Below are 18,436 nucleotides of genomic sequence, written 5' to 3' on the forward strand. Positions count from 1 at the left end.
AGCCCTTGAAGAGGTTACATAATCTCCCCTCTACATTTTAATTCAGTAAATGCATTAAGCCTGTTGCGGACTTCCGGGTTAGCGCCATCGGCTAATGGCAGATTCCCTCTGAGCTCCGGAGGGAATCGGCTCTGCAGGATTGGGTCTTGCCGCTGCGGTGACGCGGGGACCCTCAAAAATAACAGGCACTGAAGCCTGTGAACCTGGAGCGATACCTATTTATCTACTTGCACTTTGACGTGCTTTCGAACTGCTAGGTTGGCAGGAGCAGGGACCGAGCAACGGGAGCTCACCCCGTTGCGGGGATTCGAACTGCCGACCTTCTGATCGGCAAGTCCTAGGCTCTGTGGTTTAACCCACAGCACCACCTGCGTCCCTAAAAGCCATGAAACCACAAAAATGCACATAAACACAAACACAAAATTTTGCAAAAGAATTTATGTTATTGTATTGGGTAAATCTTTTTTTGTTTTTGGTTTGCATCCAGTTCATGGATCCCTTGAAGCCCATTATAGACCCCATAAGAGTTCATGGAATGCAGGTTAAGAACCCCAGCACTGGGGCATGTGGTGGGGTTGTCTGAAGCTTTTATCAAGCTTCTGTAGACCACTTCTGTGGAGTCCCACCAGCGATTCTCAGGACCCAAGCATCTGCTCTGCTCTGGATATGGCCATATGAGTCAGTAAGAGATAAGCCATTTCTGATTTAGCATTCATATATCAAACATGCTTAGACAATATGTTTTATGTGTCTTTCAATTTACTGTCCAAGGCTGCAATCATATGCCCTTGGAATTGAGCACCATTGAATTCATTTATAAATGACTTGGCTGAAGAAATTGAGGAGATGCTCATCAAATTTGCAGGTGACACCAAACTGGGATGGGTAGCTAATGCTACAGAAGACAGAATCGGGATTCAGTATGATCTTAACTGATTGGAGAACTGGGCCCAAGCTAAGAGAATGAATTTCAATACGGACAAATGTAAGGTTCTACACTTGCGTAGGAAGAACCAGCTGCACCAAATTAAGACAAGGGACACCTGGCCTACATGTAAAAAAGATCTAGGGCTCTTAGTAGATCACAAGCTTAACACGAGTCAATTGTGTGATGCAGCAGCAAAAAAGCTAATGCTATTTTAGGCTACGTCAACAGAAGTATATTGTCCTGATAAAGGGAAGTAATAGTACCACACTATTCTGTCTTGGTCAGACCACACCTGGAGTACTGTATCCAGTTCTGGGTGCCACGGTTTAAAAATGACATTGACAAGCTGGAACATGTACACAGGGGGGCTCCCTAGATGACCAGGGGTGTGGAAACCAAGCCTTATGAGGAATGGTTGAGGGAGTTGGGTATGCTTAGCCGGGAAAAGAGGAGACTGAGAGGACACATGACAGCCTTTTTCAAAGGGCTATCACCTGGAAGATGGAGCAAGCTTTTTTTCTCCTGGTCTGGAGGCTAGGACCTGAACCAATAGATTCACTATACAAGAAAGGAGATTCCAAGTAAACATCAGGAAAAACTTTCTGACAGTAAGGGCTATTAGACACTGGAATGGACTCCCTTGGCAGCTGGTGGGCTCTCCTTAATTGGAACTTTTGAAGAAGAGGTTGGAGTAGATGACTCTTGGGGACACCTTTCAACTCTACAATTCTATGTTTCTATGAATGTGAGTGCTACCATATCTGTAAGGATGTACAAATTTTGAAGGTAATAGAAAAAGATTGTAGGATTGCAGTTCTGCAGCTGAACATTCCAATTCTTTGACTCATACAAAATGAAACACTTTTTGGTTCCCAAGCTCATGTACAGCCTTACAAAACACAGCTTATGCAGAAAACACACTCTGCACACTTTGCTAACTCTCCAAAATTAAAATAGTTCTACATGTAAGTAGTTCTTCCCCTAGAACATTTCTCTCTTACCTAACTGTCTACATATATACTCACTTCAGTCATTAAATCCATTATTATTGTGAGTCACCTTCTACAGATGGGCTATGAATGATCATATTTGGGGGAAGTTCAGGGACATAGCTATGGGGGGAACATTGGCTTTATGAGTGAGATGAAGGGACTATTTTGGCTAATGAACCATGCTAATATTTCATGGCAGCTGAGCTTTAAAACTCTCGTGTGTTCCTCCTCAGCCCTAAACTGTGCAATTAAAATTTTTTGCTGAAAAGATCCCTAAGGTACTGCCTTTAAATATCTTAATTAGGAGTACTCCCATTGCACATTATAGTAACTCAGAGCATTTAGTCTTGCTGAAATGGAGCAGCATATGAGGAGGGAAATGTGAAATGGCTAGAAATGATTTGGCATTAGGGCAGTCAGCAAGAAAGAGCAAAATACCATTTCGGTTCTGAGTTAAGAAAAACCAGCACTAATTCAGAGGAAACATGCAAATCCAGCACCTTAGTGTGAATCTGCAAAGGCTGTTATATGTTGTAGATGTTATCTGCTGTACTCTTTAGGGATAATAATAGTTTCTTGCATCAGTAAGTTCACCCTAAACTCAACTGACAAGAATAATTGTTCACCAGCTCAATAAAATAGCAACAAACTATTAGCAGCTCAATATTTTGGATGCTTGTATTTAGCAGAGCCCAGGATCTATTGAACATGTGGTACTACTTGAAAATGCATTTAATGAAATTTTCTCAGGGAAATTATCCTTTCATATGCATGATCTAAGGAGCCTTGGGATTTAGCATGAAATCTGGGCCATTTTTGCTTAAATCCTTAGTCATTATCCTTTCCTCTAACTCAAATTACTTGATTCATGCCTGGTGTTTTGGCAATGGAAAGGATCTGGATGAAAGATGTGTATTAAGTTGTTGCATGGGGTGTGCAATGTGCAGTCTGTTACTGGCACAATGTAAGATATATTACAGCTTTACAACAAGCAGATAGAAAGTGTTAGAGCTCAACTGCACAACTGGCAGTCGCTTGAAGTACCTGTTACTGGACTATATGACTTTACACTGCTCCTGGCAGTTTGACTATTTTAATGCTCCCACACATATTTTTTTTAAAAAACACACACACCTTGAACATATTGAAAGGTTCTAACTTCCTTCCGCTAACTCTTTTCACATCTCCATCTCTTTGAACCATGTCCCTTTCCTTGATCCTCCCTGATATTACAGTGATCATTCCTCACTCCCACCCTGGGCAAAGTGAGTATTTACTTTCTTTACCCTCAGCTACCCTGCATATGAGAGTTTGGTACCTGTATGGGTGGGGGAGAAATTCTGTTTCCTTCACATTTTAACACGAACCTACCTAACGTTCATTTCCCGAAACAACACCACAAACTTAAATGTAACTATCCTTCAAAATTCGTATTTCTCTGAATGTTGTGATGCAATTCTTCAGCCAAAGAAATTGGCATATTAGGGGGAAATGTGCATAAGAATGAAAGGAACATACAAATTGCCATCTTTTAGGCCAATTTGCTTGCAAAAATGTGTGTATCAGGATAAATATGCACTAAAATGCTGACCAATTTTCATGAGGATTTTTTAAAAACCCCAAACTGAACTTCTTGGAAACCCGAAAAAGTAAAAGAAAGAAAATTGATACAGTACTTCCATCCATTCCTACCTGCAAGTATATATTGCAATGTTGGTGTTGGTGTTTAGTGTTTGACTAGGACTAACAAATCCCTACTTAGCCATGAGCTCAGTGGGTGAATTTGAGTCAATCTCTCTGTCTTGTTGTAATATGCAGTTATTGGCACACATGGTTTACAACCTGCATTTTTGCTAACCAAAAATTACATTATTTTTTTTTGTTAGGAAACCAAGTTCTTTCTTTTTAAGTCATTTGGAACATTATTTTTCTTTTCTCTTTTTACTGCCAATGGATGGAAACTTGCTTTTGAAACTCTTGTGAGTAAAATATTCATTTGTTTGCATTGTTGAGTGTCTGTGATTTATTCTAGCCTAAGTATTTTCATGGGCAACATTTGTTTAAATGTGGATGAGGGCAGACCTAAATCTAACTAAATTTTAATGTGCTTGGACTTTTTTAATTAGGCACAACTGATTCCAGTGCTGTATGCTTTGGTGGAATGCATTTCTCACATTATTACTTAGCTCATATACAAGCCTACTGTTATGTTTCCAAGGGGTTGCTCGAGAGCAAGCAGGAAAATATCTCCCTGCTTGGCTGTGAAGCCTTGCTTTTGCTGCCAAAATAAACCTTACCTGTCCAGAGCCCCACTCTCCCGTGGCTGGCTCAGTCGCTGGCAGAATCCGTGAGTGGGCGGTTCCTAAACTTTCCCCAGCAAAGCAGCTTCTTGACGTCCAGCCTGCGCCTCCCCTCTCTGCGCGGATGCTTTCTGCGCAAGGAGGGCGTGGGTAACGGAGGACCCCTCTCCTCCCCGCTTTGCCCAGGCAAGGAGTCCTGGGACCGCCTCGCCTCTTCCGACTCCTGCAGCTCCTCTCCACTGTAGGCATGTTTACTCTCCTCCGTTGAAGAGGAGCTGCTTCCCACAATCCCTGGAGGCTCTCTATAATCCATTCGGCTTTTCCTCTCTCCCTCCTGAACCAATGGCATTTCCCTGACACCTACTTTCTATTATATTTTGCACTCTATGGCTGGTGCACACTGGACAGTGCAAATGTGCACTCTGGATGGAAAGCAGACTTTCCTTTATTTTCTCAGGCACATGAGTATCACAATGAACCAGATCAGTGGTGAGCAGAAAGCAACGTATTGTGACTGAGAGATGCCAATATTACAACTGACCCCTTAGCTGTGTTACTAATTCCAAGTGGTATTCCAAGTGATATTAAAGTAATATTTAAAAGTCTGATAAATAAGTCAATGTAAAGTATAAATGTATTACACACTTTTGGAACCTTCTGGCATCTAGATTTAATTCAAAGTAGAGAACCACCCTAGTGTCAATCTAATTGATAGTTTTCATTTCCAGCAAGTATCTCCACAGTTTAATCACAACTCTACTGAGGTATACCCTGCTAGAAGAATTACTTGTTAAAATGAGAATTTAATTTAGAAATACATTTCTAGAATTCCACAGAGGAAACAGTCAACATTGCTTCTTTGGTCTTATTGAGTTATCTATACACTAAAACGTTTTCCTCCAGCACACATTTAATTGAATCATGCCTTCAAAAAATTAATACTTTTCTATGCCTGTCAAAAACCACAAGTCACCACTTGCCTTCTTTGCTTAATACATCATACAAATGTGCAGTAATTCTCAGCAGGGTTTAACACATCATACAAATGTTCAATCATTCTCAGCAGGGTTTAACTAGTTGCCCACACAGTTTTGATGATAGGAGGACTTTGGCCTGACCATAGCTGTATTGCGACATGATAGGATTAAAATGTGTATTGGCTAAATATATATGAATGATGTAATTCTGCATTCATTAAACACCTCTGGATAAATACAAAATAATGAGCTAAAATAAAAGGTATGTTTAAAATGGTGACTGTTTAACACTGTGGTTCTCAGCCTTGGGTCCCCAGATGTTTTTGGCCTACAACTCCCATGATCCCTAGCTCACAGGACCAGTCGTCAGGGATGATGGGAGTTGTAGGTCAAAAACATCTGGGGACCCAAGGTTGAGAGCAAGGAAAGCAGATATTCATGCTCTCAAAGTTTCAGACATATCTCCTTTTCCAGCACACACTGAACTAATTACTACATGGAAATTTACTGATAACTTTTCATGATATACATATTTATTTATTTTTTTAAAAAGAAGACTAAAAACTTGAGCTGTATTTTTCATCTCTAAAATGTATATTTTTTTAAACTGAAGACACTATATATGAACTTACCAATAGAAAACTGGAGTACAGAAGCTGTGGTTGTATTAAGGCCATTAGTAGTCTATGGAGAAGGGAAAAGAAGAAATGTTGCACTGAATCAGCAAACTAATTAGTTTATTGTAGTTTTCTTGGAAATACAAATGAGAATCTATGAACCCTGTAAGTTTAATGCCTTGGACTCTGTTCCAGTTACTTTCAACAGTGGCAAGCTCAGAAATAAAGGATATTTTATTTTCTGCTTTTCCAAGTATTGCTACCTTACCATATGCAAGTTATAAATTCTTTGCTTTTGTTGTAATTATGAAATGAACATGTGATTTTTAAATTGATTTTGCACCCTTACCATCTTACCTACAAATTAAGCATTCTAAATAGTAAACAAATAACTGATTATTGTTTTTGTGAGTGGTTATTTTTGAGCATGAATATAGTTTAAAGCAGTGTTTTATTTTAGGCAATCCAAATAATGATGTTGTGCAACCTTTATTATTATTAATTTTCTTTTTAACAGGACTCATGGTCTCAACTTATCCATTGTACCTATTAACATGGAACATGCATTATTTATCAAGAGTCACGTGCAATTGTGCCAGAAAGAATTAACTGGCTGGGGGTTTTATCCAGCCTTTTAAATATATATATAATATTTTAAATTCTGCATAGTTAATGGAGTTAGGAACTTCAAATGAGAAAGTTTCACAGTTCATATCTCCATTTTTGAATGCCCACACGATGAAAGCAGCAGCCATGCTGGTGCTTGTTTATCCTCCAATATATCCTTCCTCTTTAGAGCATTATATTCTGCCATTGGATGGCTCATCCTGTGATGCTGCCAGCACAGCGCTTGCTGTGCAGCCAGCACCTTAGATGATTAATTCCACTTTGCTAGTCTGTCTTGGCTTGAATGCTGAAACAAAGCAACAAATACACCAATGCTGCTTAAGACTGAAACCTTAAGGTTGCATTTCTGGGAATAAGACTTATTGAATTCAACAAGACTTACTTCTGAGTAGAAATGGTTAGGATTGTGATGAAAGGCAATAACATATAAAGGTATAAATCTGAAAGGGTATATTGGAATGCATTGGGGAGAAGTACAAGTAAGCAATAGGGACTAAGGAAAAGAGCCAGAACGCCCCCCCAACTGTAACGTTGACAGTGACATGTAAAGAAAACCGACAGTTTCTGAATTGAAAACTTGAAATTCCACAAATCAGTCAATTTCGCAAACAGCCACTTACCAATTCTCTTGGCCCATATGGCTCACAGAAAGTGACAGCACTGCCATGCATAATTACACCACATTGGTCTCCAACCTCACAATTACTACATTCAAACCTGCAGGAAAACAGAACACAGTCGAGTTGAAAATGCTGAAAAGCAAATTAGAGGCTTGAAAATTCTGACTTTGGGAAGGAAAGGTCTGTTTAGGAGTCCCCAAACTCAAGTTAATGAACAAATTACCATCCAAAGCAGAATTGTTATTTGGCTTGCCTATAAGACGCTCCATTTAATCTTGCACCACTTTCCCCACCAACAAAACATCCTCGTGTTAATTCAAAATATTTAAAACAAGTGAATGGGTTCTTTCCCTCAACTACAGTCATGTTTTAGTTTTCAAATATAACAAATATAATATTGCAAGTACTACTGTGTGGTATTACAGTAAGGATAATTTTGAAACAGATTTTATTTCTAAGCACACTATATGTAAGCAGGAGAAAAACAGCTAATTGAGTCTTGGCATCATCATGGGCTGATGGCAAGAGGACCAAAGTGTCCCATTATTAACCCAGTATCACTTATTTAGTCCAATCACAGTCTATGCTTTCGACTTTTTAAATGATTCTAATAGTATTTTTTATTCAAACAAAATGACTAATTCTGCTACTTATTTTGCACCCAAGGTGTGATGGGCAGTGTTGAACACTTATATAGCATGGACCTGTTTAGAAACCCCTATGCAGTAAGAGCTGCTTTGCACTTACAGATTAGCAATGACACAGGATGCATTTGCCGCATTCCCTGTAATGCATAATACATATTGTTACCACCCCACCCCAATCTCTGAGTTGTGAGAGACTCCTGGGGTTCCGGTTTAACCAAGGGCTCCCTTTCCTTGGGGTGAGGGTAAGCAGAGATTGTGATGGCTTTAGGATTTACACACACACACACACACACAGCCTGAAGATAAGATGGAGGCTGTCACTGCATTAACACTCCCTTGCTTCCCCTTTAGGTTCCCAGGAGAGCCCCAAAGCCAAGCATAGAGCAAGACCTGTCCCCGTGTATTCAGCCTCTAGCCTCCAGCCTCCACCTTTCAGCTTCCAAATCTCACACATCTAACTCTACATACTGTTCTCCTACTTAGCAGCTAAGTGAGGGTTGGGGAAAAGGCCCACCCATATGTTCTATGGCACAGAGCAGCTTCTTTGGTTATGCTAAATTGTGGCACTTAACTAACCAGCCAAAGCCATTATATTGGCAAAGGAACTGGTTTGGCTGCTTTTCCCTTCTACATTCTACTTTCATAGATACAGGATTGCGGGCTCTGGGAGGGGACCCAGAATGACCCCCCACCCCTAAAGGAATATCAACAATCAGTTCCCCTTGTACAGCATCACTGTGTGTACACGTACACATTGTGGGGAGCTGTGCTTGAGTCCCACCACATGTTACATGCCCATCACAAACTAAATGTATAACATCTGCCTTATTATGGGACATCCCTTGGACACATGTGGTGTCCTAAGGCAGGTTATGTGCCCTCATCCCCCAGCTTCTCTTTCAGTCTTGCCTTCCAGCTTCCACCCTCATGTTTGTATTCCGTAGGTTCTTATTTGTGTTTTGATAATTAAAGTCAAGTCTTGAATTGATCAACATGATCCCAGCACAAATATACCCAGTTATGTGTACTTCTTGTTTACATAAGTAATGGGCATGCAAGCCTTTTCCATCTGTACCAAAGCAGCAAAGCATTACAAATCTTGTTGGGTACTTGGCAGCCTTTCCTTTTGGCTAATGAATCTTGCCTAAGGATAAACAGAAAACACACCTTTGGCTCAACTGTAATACATGCAACAATGTGCTTAGGTTTCTGCACAGACCGCTCTTATAAGGTTGTTGTCACATAGATTGACTTGAGAGTTTTAAGAAATATTTTTGTTTATTGCAGATCGTTTCCCAAAGACCTGTATGATAGAACTACTCTTCTCTACGACATATTTGTTCACTTTTTAGCCGGCGGATCCACCAGGGGAGTGGGTGCAATGAAAGGATTACCTTGATGACAATAATCCAAAACAGTGACAAGTGAGGGTGTAGCTAACTGATTGGCTTTTGTTTTCTTTTTTATTTAAAAGGACGTCCTGCCAACGTTTTGTTATATATATTTCTACTGAACTGAGAATTCAAATTGGAGGACATTCTTGACTTCCTAAAAAGTACCTAGCAAGAACATCTAATGCTAGACATTTTTTTTAAAAAAATGCAACAATCCCTTGCTGAAGTATTTGTACAACAGTTGCTAGGCACCTGGAGTGCTACAAAAGACTTACTCAATTCATAAACAGGCATTATGCCATTGCAACAGATGGACTAAATAGAAGGCTAGGCTGCCAAAAGGCTGCCCATGAACATGAGATTGTAGATGTGCTGTTATTAAAATGACTGCCCACTAAGGAAATGTGCTTGCCTTAACCCAAATGTTATTTTAAAAATGTCCCATGTAGAGCAGGGTAGGGGGATTTAAACGCTTGTTAAATCACAAGAAGTTAGCTCTGTATTCTATGAATTAGTTGCTAGGGGTCCTTATCCTCCAAGATAACTTTTTGACAATAATTGCTGGTTGTTAGGTCAGCAAAATGGTTAGGGCTGTCTGTTTCACAATCCCTATAGCCTGAGGAGTCCTAATGGGCAGAATACTTGATGACTGGGTTGTGTTTTTTCAGGCGTTTTTCCTTGGAAATGGTAAACTATTAATGTAGTATATTGTTTTGAATCCCTTCGAAGTATAATGACTTCTGTGGGGGAAGATGGAACTCTTCATGCATGCAATAGGGAAATCAGTGTTAGAAATTGGGATAGAAAAGCTAGGAGCCAAATGGCTACTGGGACCTGGGTTGTGGGACCTAAACAGAATGTCTAGTCGCCATTTGGGGCGGGGGGTTAGCAAAACTTTTTATTTATTATTTTGATAAGCATGAACTAATACGCCATTCACTTAAGTGACACATTGTTAATATCACATTTTTATCAGAAATTGTTAATACATGTTTAATTTGGTGTTTACAACAAAAATATTGGTACCCTACTTCAGTTTTGAAAGCACTCTTCTCTTTATTGTTAAACTCCTTCACATATTGTCTATCCTTAACATAGACTTTGAGGCTTCAAAGCACATACATTTGAGTAATCCTTGAGTGTCAGCCAGGCGCAAAAAATGGCACCCAGGCTTTTCAAGGCACTTGCAAATGATTAATCTTTCGGCACAAAATGAGCCTGGTGCCCTGCTAATTTCAAACCCTAAGGGAAACCACTGTGTTTGCAATCCCCTTCAAAGAACAGAACAGGAAAATGGGTAGGATTTCAGGAGTGTGCCCAGAGTCATTTATAACACAGTCTCAGTACTGTGCCATTGTGAGGAATTAACAGTTGGAATAGGCCTGTCCACTGAACATACTCTGCTAGCCATATACTAAGGTTCACCTAGAATGCTGCAACCTTTGTGTCTTGGGTCTCCCAAATATCAGCTTTTAAATAGATGCTCTGAGAAAGCAGCTTGGGAGAATGTGTTGCATTTTTAAAAAAAGCAGTGGGGAAGTTATTTATTTATTTTCTTTCTTACTTTTATATCCCACCTTTCTTCTGTCATGGAATACAAGGTGGCCTAAGTGAGTTGGCCTCTTTTCTTCCCCTTCTTTGTGATATCTGAACCAGGATGATGAGATTGAGCAGGCAAAGTGAAACCGGAGCCTCACTCTTACATTGATATCTCACCTTCCTTCAATCATGGAATTCAAACTGATATGCACGGGGTTCTCAGGTAGCCCCCCATCCAGATACTACCCAGACCCAGTCATGCTTAGCTCCAGCAAGGTTGCTTCACCATGTCCCCTCTGATCATGCCTTCTCTGCTCTACATCTGTCTTGTCTTCCCAAATGTCAACTCCACAAAGGAAGAAAAGGACAAGAGGGGAGTTACGGACAACTACTGGTGCCACATTCAACCTGGCTGACAACCCACACTTGACAACCCCTATCATCAAGTTTGCACTGGAGGAAAACTTAAAAGATTTAATACTGATTCTTGCTAATCTCAAACAAGTAGCTATTTTTTTCTGATACTTGCTGGATGGCAGCTAGCCTGATATCCCTTTTAAGCTTGACTGCCACCATCAATATAATTCTCTCAATCTTAACTCTTCCTTTCCCCAAAACTGAGCTTAAAATGCAAGCGAGTATACAAATGTGTGCTTAGGCTGCCTTCTCTGTAAATACAGAACAGGGGATGCACCACTGGCTACAGGTTAATCTGGATGACCTTATTAGGCCTTTTCCCTCTTTTTAATTTCTCAAACTCTATGCATATCAAGTGGCTTTGCTGTTCAGCTACTTCTCCTCTATAATCTGGTTTAGGAAATACTGTGAAGAGCTCTGGCTAGCTGGAACATCTCTTTTTATCATCTTTCATCTCCTTTAGGATTATTTTCTTTATAAAATCATGAACAGCTTTGAGCAAATCCTGATTCCAAGCCTTCATGTCGACTTTGAAATGTATTGCTTCGAAAATTAAATGGCTTAGAGCTGGTCACACACACACACACACACACACACAAAATTAAAAAATAAAAAGTTGAAGAAGTCATGCCAGTAAAATATTAGTAGCATCATTAGGGCATCAAATGAAAAGAGAACTTCCAGCAACCAGGTTCATATCCTCTTGACAGAAAATGTGTTTGTAAGCAATTTTCTTAATTGCCTTTGCTGCTCACCTCAGATATTCTTCATCTCAAATACAGAAATGGCTTCAATTATTTTTGTGTTCATGCCTGATGTTACTAAAGAGTTATTTGCAGCTCAATTCTATGCATGTCTACTCAGAAGTAAGACCTTTGAACTCAATGGAGCTTACTCCCAAGAATCAAATAGCACACTGCCACCCCAATCAGGTTTTCCTTTTGAAAGTGCCTAATTTCCTTGCATAAAACAGAAATATCCAGTTACCAGTAGCATGACATATTTTGCAGGGGGAGGGGTGGACTTTAAAACTTGTATCTAAGTTATACTCAGAGTATACACACTGAAATTAATGGACTAAAGTTAGCCATGGCTATTAATTTTAATGAGTCTGCTCTAGGTGAAACTAGCTTTGGATACAAGCCCTTAAGTGACTAAGCAGATGTAAATGTGCAAATTCATAGGCACATTAAACCAAAAGTTGAAACTTAGGAAGTTGGATCACTTCAAAACAGAAAAGAAAACGAGAGATTGCTAAAATGTTCTTGACCCGATGTAGATATATGATAGGATTCTAAGCACAACAGTCCATTTCCAAAACCAAGTTCTCTGAAGCCTTGAAGGCAAGCATTTTCTTTGCGGTCCAAGAACATAATATTCTGAACAAATATACAGCAAGAGGAAGAACCCACTCTCCAAAAGACAAAGCTAAGCCAATCTAAATTTGAAATATAAATCTCCAAGCTTTGAGGATGTGAATAAATCACGTCATACAAAATTTCAAGAAGGCTTGGAAAAGCCCATTAGAGCTCAGAAATATTATGCACAGGACTTGGGGCAACCCACCTGCCTGGTAAGAAACTGATTGGGCAGAGGAGTGCAGAAAGGAGGGTGGGGTTGGGTGCCATTAATAAGTAGATAAGATCAGCAGCAGGACACTGGACAGCTCCAAACTGACAACTTGCTCCCACTGTTAGGATATAGTTCCGTTCCACGTTTAGAACAGGCATGTGGAGTTATTGTATATCATATGTCTGTTTACTTCCAGCACAGTCTGCTGGGAACTTCCGTTGTATATAGCTTTTGCCTATGCTTTTTGCTTGGACACGAAGGAAAGCAGACATGTTTTTTCCCTTTGTCCTGACACTGAATAAATGCTTGCAAAGAGTTCTTATCTCTGCTAGCTTGCATGCTCAGTCTCTAAAGGTCTCTAAGGCTTGAGTCGCAGTTTTGATGCTGTTCTGAGAATCGGAGTTCACCCGGCAGCCGGCTGGTGGGCTAGAGCCAGCTGGGGGGTCTGCCAATTGCCCCTGTCTCCCCGGACGCATCCCAACACCCACAAGGTCTGCAACCTAGCTGAGTCCTCTCTGGCCCACTGTAGAATGAACAAGGGTAATAAAAAGCCTTGCATCACTTAAGTACAGCCAGGTATGTGGTTGCCTTTGCCAGATGGAGGGCCTGTGAGTGTGAGGGTAGTGGCTCTGGTTGAGGGGTGCAGCCCCCAAAAGACTCTAGCTTAGAGTTTTCCATTTAAGGAGGCTTTGGGTGACTTAAGGCCTGGGCTGGGATATATATATATATATATATATATATATATATATATATATACACATACATATATATATATATATATATATATATATATATATATATATATACACACATACATACACACATTAAAAAATCTTTTAAAGCCATACAAATAATTACAGTAAAAACAGCACGGCACCAGCCATTTCATTAAAAGCAGTCAGCTCCCAAAAACGTGTTGGAACACTTGCCAGAGGAAGGACAACAAGGAGCGAGTCAGTTTAACTTCTCTAGAGAGGGAGTTCCAAAGTCTGGGGAAGTTACCAAGAAAGTATGGGGTGTTTTCAAGGGTCCTCCTTGTACAGTTCCTCTGTTGGTGTGTATACTACATCTTGCAAACAACACCCCTTGAGAACAAACTGAGTGTAGCAGGAAACACAGAGTTGGCCGCAATCTGAACCTCATCAGTCAAGGTATATATAAATGCCGTCTTAGAATGCCTCTTTCCCCACTGATAAAGACAGAAAAGACTCCCTGCAACAGACACTTCAAATTTTCTCGGTGTGAGTAACCTAAAGAGACCCAGAGGCTAGTTTTGCAACAACTGTTTCACTGCATTTATTACTTTCAGAGAGAGTATGCTACTCCTTGCGTGATAGAAAAACCATCCAGATAAAAGGAGTCCCTGAAGGTATTACAGGCCTGTAAGATGCCAATAAACCACTGTATGTGTATACCTTGGGTAGAAATAACAAATCTGGTGGTATAAATGATACAACTGCCTGAATTTCAGGTTGAACACCGACGTATGACCTGTGCAACTCACAATGTGTACTTGTGATAACTCTAAAGGGGTATTATGTAGAATTTGCGCTAAGGTGTGAGGATGTTAGTTTGTGAAATTACAGGTGCATGCGTTCCAGTTAAATCGATGGTAATTGTCTTCCTAGAACTGTGCAGGATTGCAGCCTTGCATTATAATCCGCAAATGTTGATAGCACAAAGGCTCTCATCTAAGTGTGAGCAGCTGAAGAAAGGAGACGATGGCAGAGAAGATGCTAATGGTGCATGAGAAGGATAAGACATTGACTGTCAAACCAAGCAGTATGAGAATGGGGGTGGGGGAGAGGTAACTGAGACCATCTGCTCACCCGATTCTCTTGCAGCTCTTCTAGAGCAGAAGCACTGGGAAGAGTGTTAGGGTGTATCTGCTGCCAACTGCTGAACATCTCATACATCTGTCTGCCTGTATTGCTACCCTTTATGGGAGCTGAAAAGTGGTGCTCTCCAGTGAGAGTGAGGATTCCCAAGGGAAGTTGTGCGGAGTTTATTCAAATCTCTGGGAGAAAGTTTGAGGTTTTGGGGGATGACAGCCTGGGTGGAAGTTGGGCTGCATTCCACAAACACTCATCTATGAGACATCTATGAGTTTGCTATAGTATCGTTCTGTTTATGGGGTGTATGGCGTGCCTGGTGTCATGCTTCTTCTGCAGTAGTTCATCCACCTTTCGTCTTCCACCCTGCACCCAGCACTCACCTGTGGCTCCTACCAGTTGTCAGCATGTGACAGTGGCCACACCCTGGGAAACAGCTTTGACTGGCTGGCTAAACCAGGTGAGGGCAGACATTGAGTCTCAAACCCTAAATGAGACATGCTCCAGCAGACTGAGCAGGTGAGACTAACAGGGGGCCCAACAGTCTATTGAGACAGAGGGGAACCGACAGTTCTGTTTGTCTTTTTATTGGATCAGAATTCACTTGCATGCTGGGTGCTTCTTTTAATAGACGAAGCAGAGTGAATTATTGAGGTAGTATATGGGATGAGGGGCTGGTGAACATAATAATGTTTAGACTAGTTTTTAGCTGCTGTTTTGCTAGTGTAGTTTTATAGACCATAATTGCCTATAATTGTTTTATTGTTGATTTATTAATGATAATGTATTACAGTGGTACCTCGCAAGACGAAATTAATTCGTTCCGCGAGTTTTTTCTTCTTGCGAGTTATTTGTCTTGCGAAGCACGGTTTCCCATAGGAATGCTTTGAAAATCAATTAATGCGTTCCTATGGAAACCGCTTGCCGGGCTGGCGGTGCGGAGAAGGGCTTTTCTCCCCACCGCAAGCCTTCAGAACAGGTCCGGGAACAGAGGAGAAGGCGCGCAGCGCTTCTCCTCTGTTCCCGGGGCTTGCGGTGGGAGGAGGGTTTTTCCTCCCCACCGCCAACATTCAGAACAGCATTCTGAATGTTGGCGGTGGGGAGGAAAACCCTCCTCCCACTGCAAGTCTTCAGGACAGGTCCGGGAACAGAGGAGAAGGTGCGCAGCGCTTCTCCTCTGTTCCCGGGGCTTGCGGTGGGAGGAGGGTTTTTCCTCCCCACCGCCAACATTCAGAACAGCATTCTGAATGTTGGCAGTGGGGAGGAAAACCCTCCTCCCACCGCAAGTCTTCAGGACAGGTCCGGGAACAGAGGGGAAGGTGCGCTGCGCTTCTCCTCTGTCCCCGGACCTGTTCTGAAGGCTGGTGGTCCACCGCCAGCCTTCAGAACAGCCTTCCGAAGGCTGGCAGGGGGAGGAGGTCTCTCCGCCCCACCGCCAGCCTTCGGAGCAGCCTTCCGAAGGCTGGCGCAGGGAGGAGGTCTCTCCGCCCCACCGCCAGCCTTCGGAGCAGCCTTCCGAAGGCTGGCGGGGGGAGGAGGTCTCTCCGCCCCACCGCCAGCCTTCGGAAGAGGTCCGGGGACAGTGGGGAAGACGCGCTGCGCTTCCCCGCTGTCCCCGGAGATTTCCCTATGGGCTTTCATCTTGCGAAGCAAGCCCATAGGGAAATTCGTCTGGCGAAGCACCTCGAAAAACGGAAAACTCTTTCTTCTTGCGAGTTTTCCGTCTTGCGAGGCATTCGTCTTGCGAGGTACCACTGTAGTTTTATTGGCCCAGGCATTGTAACTGTGGTGTTTTGTATCATAGCTATGATGTTCTATTATGTTTATTGCTATTGATACTTATTTTTTAAAAGCCTTTTGGAGAATCACTTGAATGGAAAGCAGCTCAGAAATAAAGGTACCCCCTGCTCGTACGGGCCAGTCTTGACAGACTCTAGGGTTGTGCGCTCATCTCACTTAAGAGGCCAGGAGCCGGCGCTGTCCGCAGACACTTCCGGGTCACGTGGCCAGCGTGACGAAGCTGCGTCTGGCGAGCCAGCACCAGCGCAGCACACGGAAACGCCGTTTACCTTCCCGCTATAAAGCGGTACCTATTTATCTACTTGCACTTAGGGGTGCTTTCGAACTGCTAGGTGGGCAGGAGCTGGGACCGAACGACAGGAGCTCACCCCGCCGCGGGGATTCGAACCGCCGACCATGTGATCGGCAAGTCCTAGGTGCTGAGGTTTTACCCACAGCGCCACCCGCGTCCCCTTGAATGGAAAGCAGCTCAGAAATACAATTAATCAAATCCATGGCCTGAGTGTGCCTCTTCTTTACTTGAGGGTTGGGGGAAGGGGGTTGGCTGTTGTCACAATAAAAATAGGGTGGGGGAAAGATGATACTATACGCGGCTCTTCAAGAAAAATGTAAAAATGAAGCAAAACTTACCACATAGCAGGATTCAGTCCTTGTAGCTGATAAGAATCAAAGTCATCTCGTAATATTATGCTTTCGCTGTGCATTTCAGCTGAAAATGAAACACAAAAAAGAATTCCCAGCATAGTTTGAAAATCAAATGAACAAATGAAATCTCTTTCTCGTTCGTCTTTCTGAAAATAGAATTTGGTTGAAGGATACCCTAAATGTCCTGCTTTCGCTTTAATTTTTTTGGATCTTCTTGCACAGTGGTAGGGATCGCAATTTTCATGCAAAAGGTCTAAGATTCAGTCCTTGGCAGCTCCAGGTAGACCTAGGAAAGACTTCTGTCTGAAACCCTGGAGAGCAATGGCCAATCATTGTACATATGCTGAGCTAGCATGACCAACCACATGACTTGGTCTAAGGCAGTTTCCTATGTTCCTACTTCTCCTACTTCTGTCACATGTGGAATACATATCCCACAGAATATAAATCAGGCATAGGCAAACTCGGCTCTCCAGATGTCTTGGCACTACAGTTCCCATCATCCCTGACCACTGGCCCTGTTAGTTAGGGATGATGGGAGTTGTAGTCCCAAAACATGTGGAGGGCCAAGTTTGCCTGTGCCTGATATAAATAATGTCAAAGGCCTCCACTTGTTTTAAAAAACAATTCAGGACCAGTTAGCTAGTAGTGGTTTCACTCTCATGTTCTCCACTCATCTCCCTCCTACTTTGTGAGCCAGTGTCCAATGCAGTATTTCCCAAACTTGGGTCTCCAGCTATTTCTGGACCACATCCCTAGCTAGCAGGGTCAGAGGTCAGGGATGATGCGAACTGTAGTTCAAAAACAGCTGGGGACCCAAGTTTGGGAAACACTGGTCCAACCGCTAATTTCTCAAGTTTTGAACTACTGGTGAAGGAATTTATCAAATGCTTGAATCCTGTTTTAGGTTTCTAATACTCATGGACTCTTCATATATATTAACATCTATAGTGGTCAATGAAATCTATATATTATCTAAAAGGGAGAGGGGATTATGATTGTCCCTGCTGGCACTGATGCATTGTTTATCCAACATCCTTGCCTTGGGTGTCAGTGTTCATATAGGAGTCAGACCCAATGTGTATATCTTGCAGTCTCCACGCTGCAAAAATGAAGCATGCAGAGCACATATTTTAGGCCCACATGCCCAGACCCTATGCAGATCTGACATCTAATATGAGAACATCTGACATGCTCGGGGGTGGAGCCAACTGACACAAACATACCCACCACCCCGCCAGAGATAGAATACTAATGTCTGCAAAAGGCTAATGTAATAAACAAATGAGCTCAAACATATTTATAAGAGACAGAGAGACATCTGTTAGGTTCATCTGTCAGCTATTTTACTAAGCATTTAGGGGATCCAAAATGAGCTGGAAAAGATTCAGTTATGATTTTCAGTCTAATCTGGGATTAATCTAGAAATACAGTAACATCTCCGTTGCTGCTTTCTCAGAGCTTGTTCTGTGCACCTGAGGACAAGAGATTTGAGATATTATATATTTAGGATGCAACAATTTGAAATC

The 18,436-nt window shown here is 41.9% G+C and overlaps 1 protein-coding gene across 1 annotated transcript in view; it reads right to left on the reverse strand.

Annotated features, from left to right (window-relative positions):
* RELN (reelin) overlaps positions 1 to 18,436 on the reverse strand; it is a 292,640-nt gene that overhangs the window by 157,326 nt on the left and 116,878 nt on the right. Inside the window, exons 6-8 of the mRNA XM_053405719.1 lie at positions 16,893 to 16,971; positions 7,062 to 7,158; positions 5,830 to 5,881 (exon numbers count right to left, since the gene is read on the reverse strand). Of these exons, the coding sequence (XP_053261694.1) occupies positions 5,830 to 5,881; positions 7,062 to 7,158; positions 16,893 to 16,971 (228 nt within the window). The remainder of the gene's footprint in view (positions 1 to 5,829; positions 5,882 to 7,061; positions 7,159 to 16,892; positions 16,972 to 18,436) is intronic.

This window comes from Podarcis raffonei, chromosome 10 (genome assembly GCF_027172205.1).
Source record: "Podarcis raffonei isolate rPodRaf1 chromosome 10, rPodRaf1.pri, whole genome shotgun sequence".
In the NCBI taxonomy this organism is placed as follows: domain Eukaryota; kingdom Metazoa; phylum Chordata; class Lepidosauria; order Squamata; family Lacertidae; genus Podarcis; species Podarcis raffonei.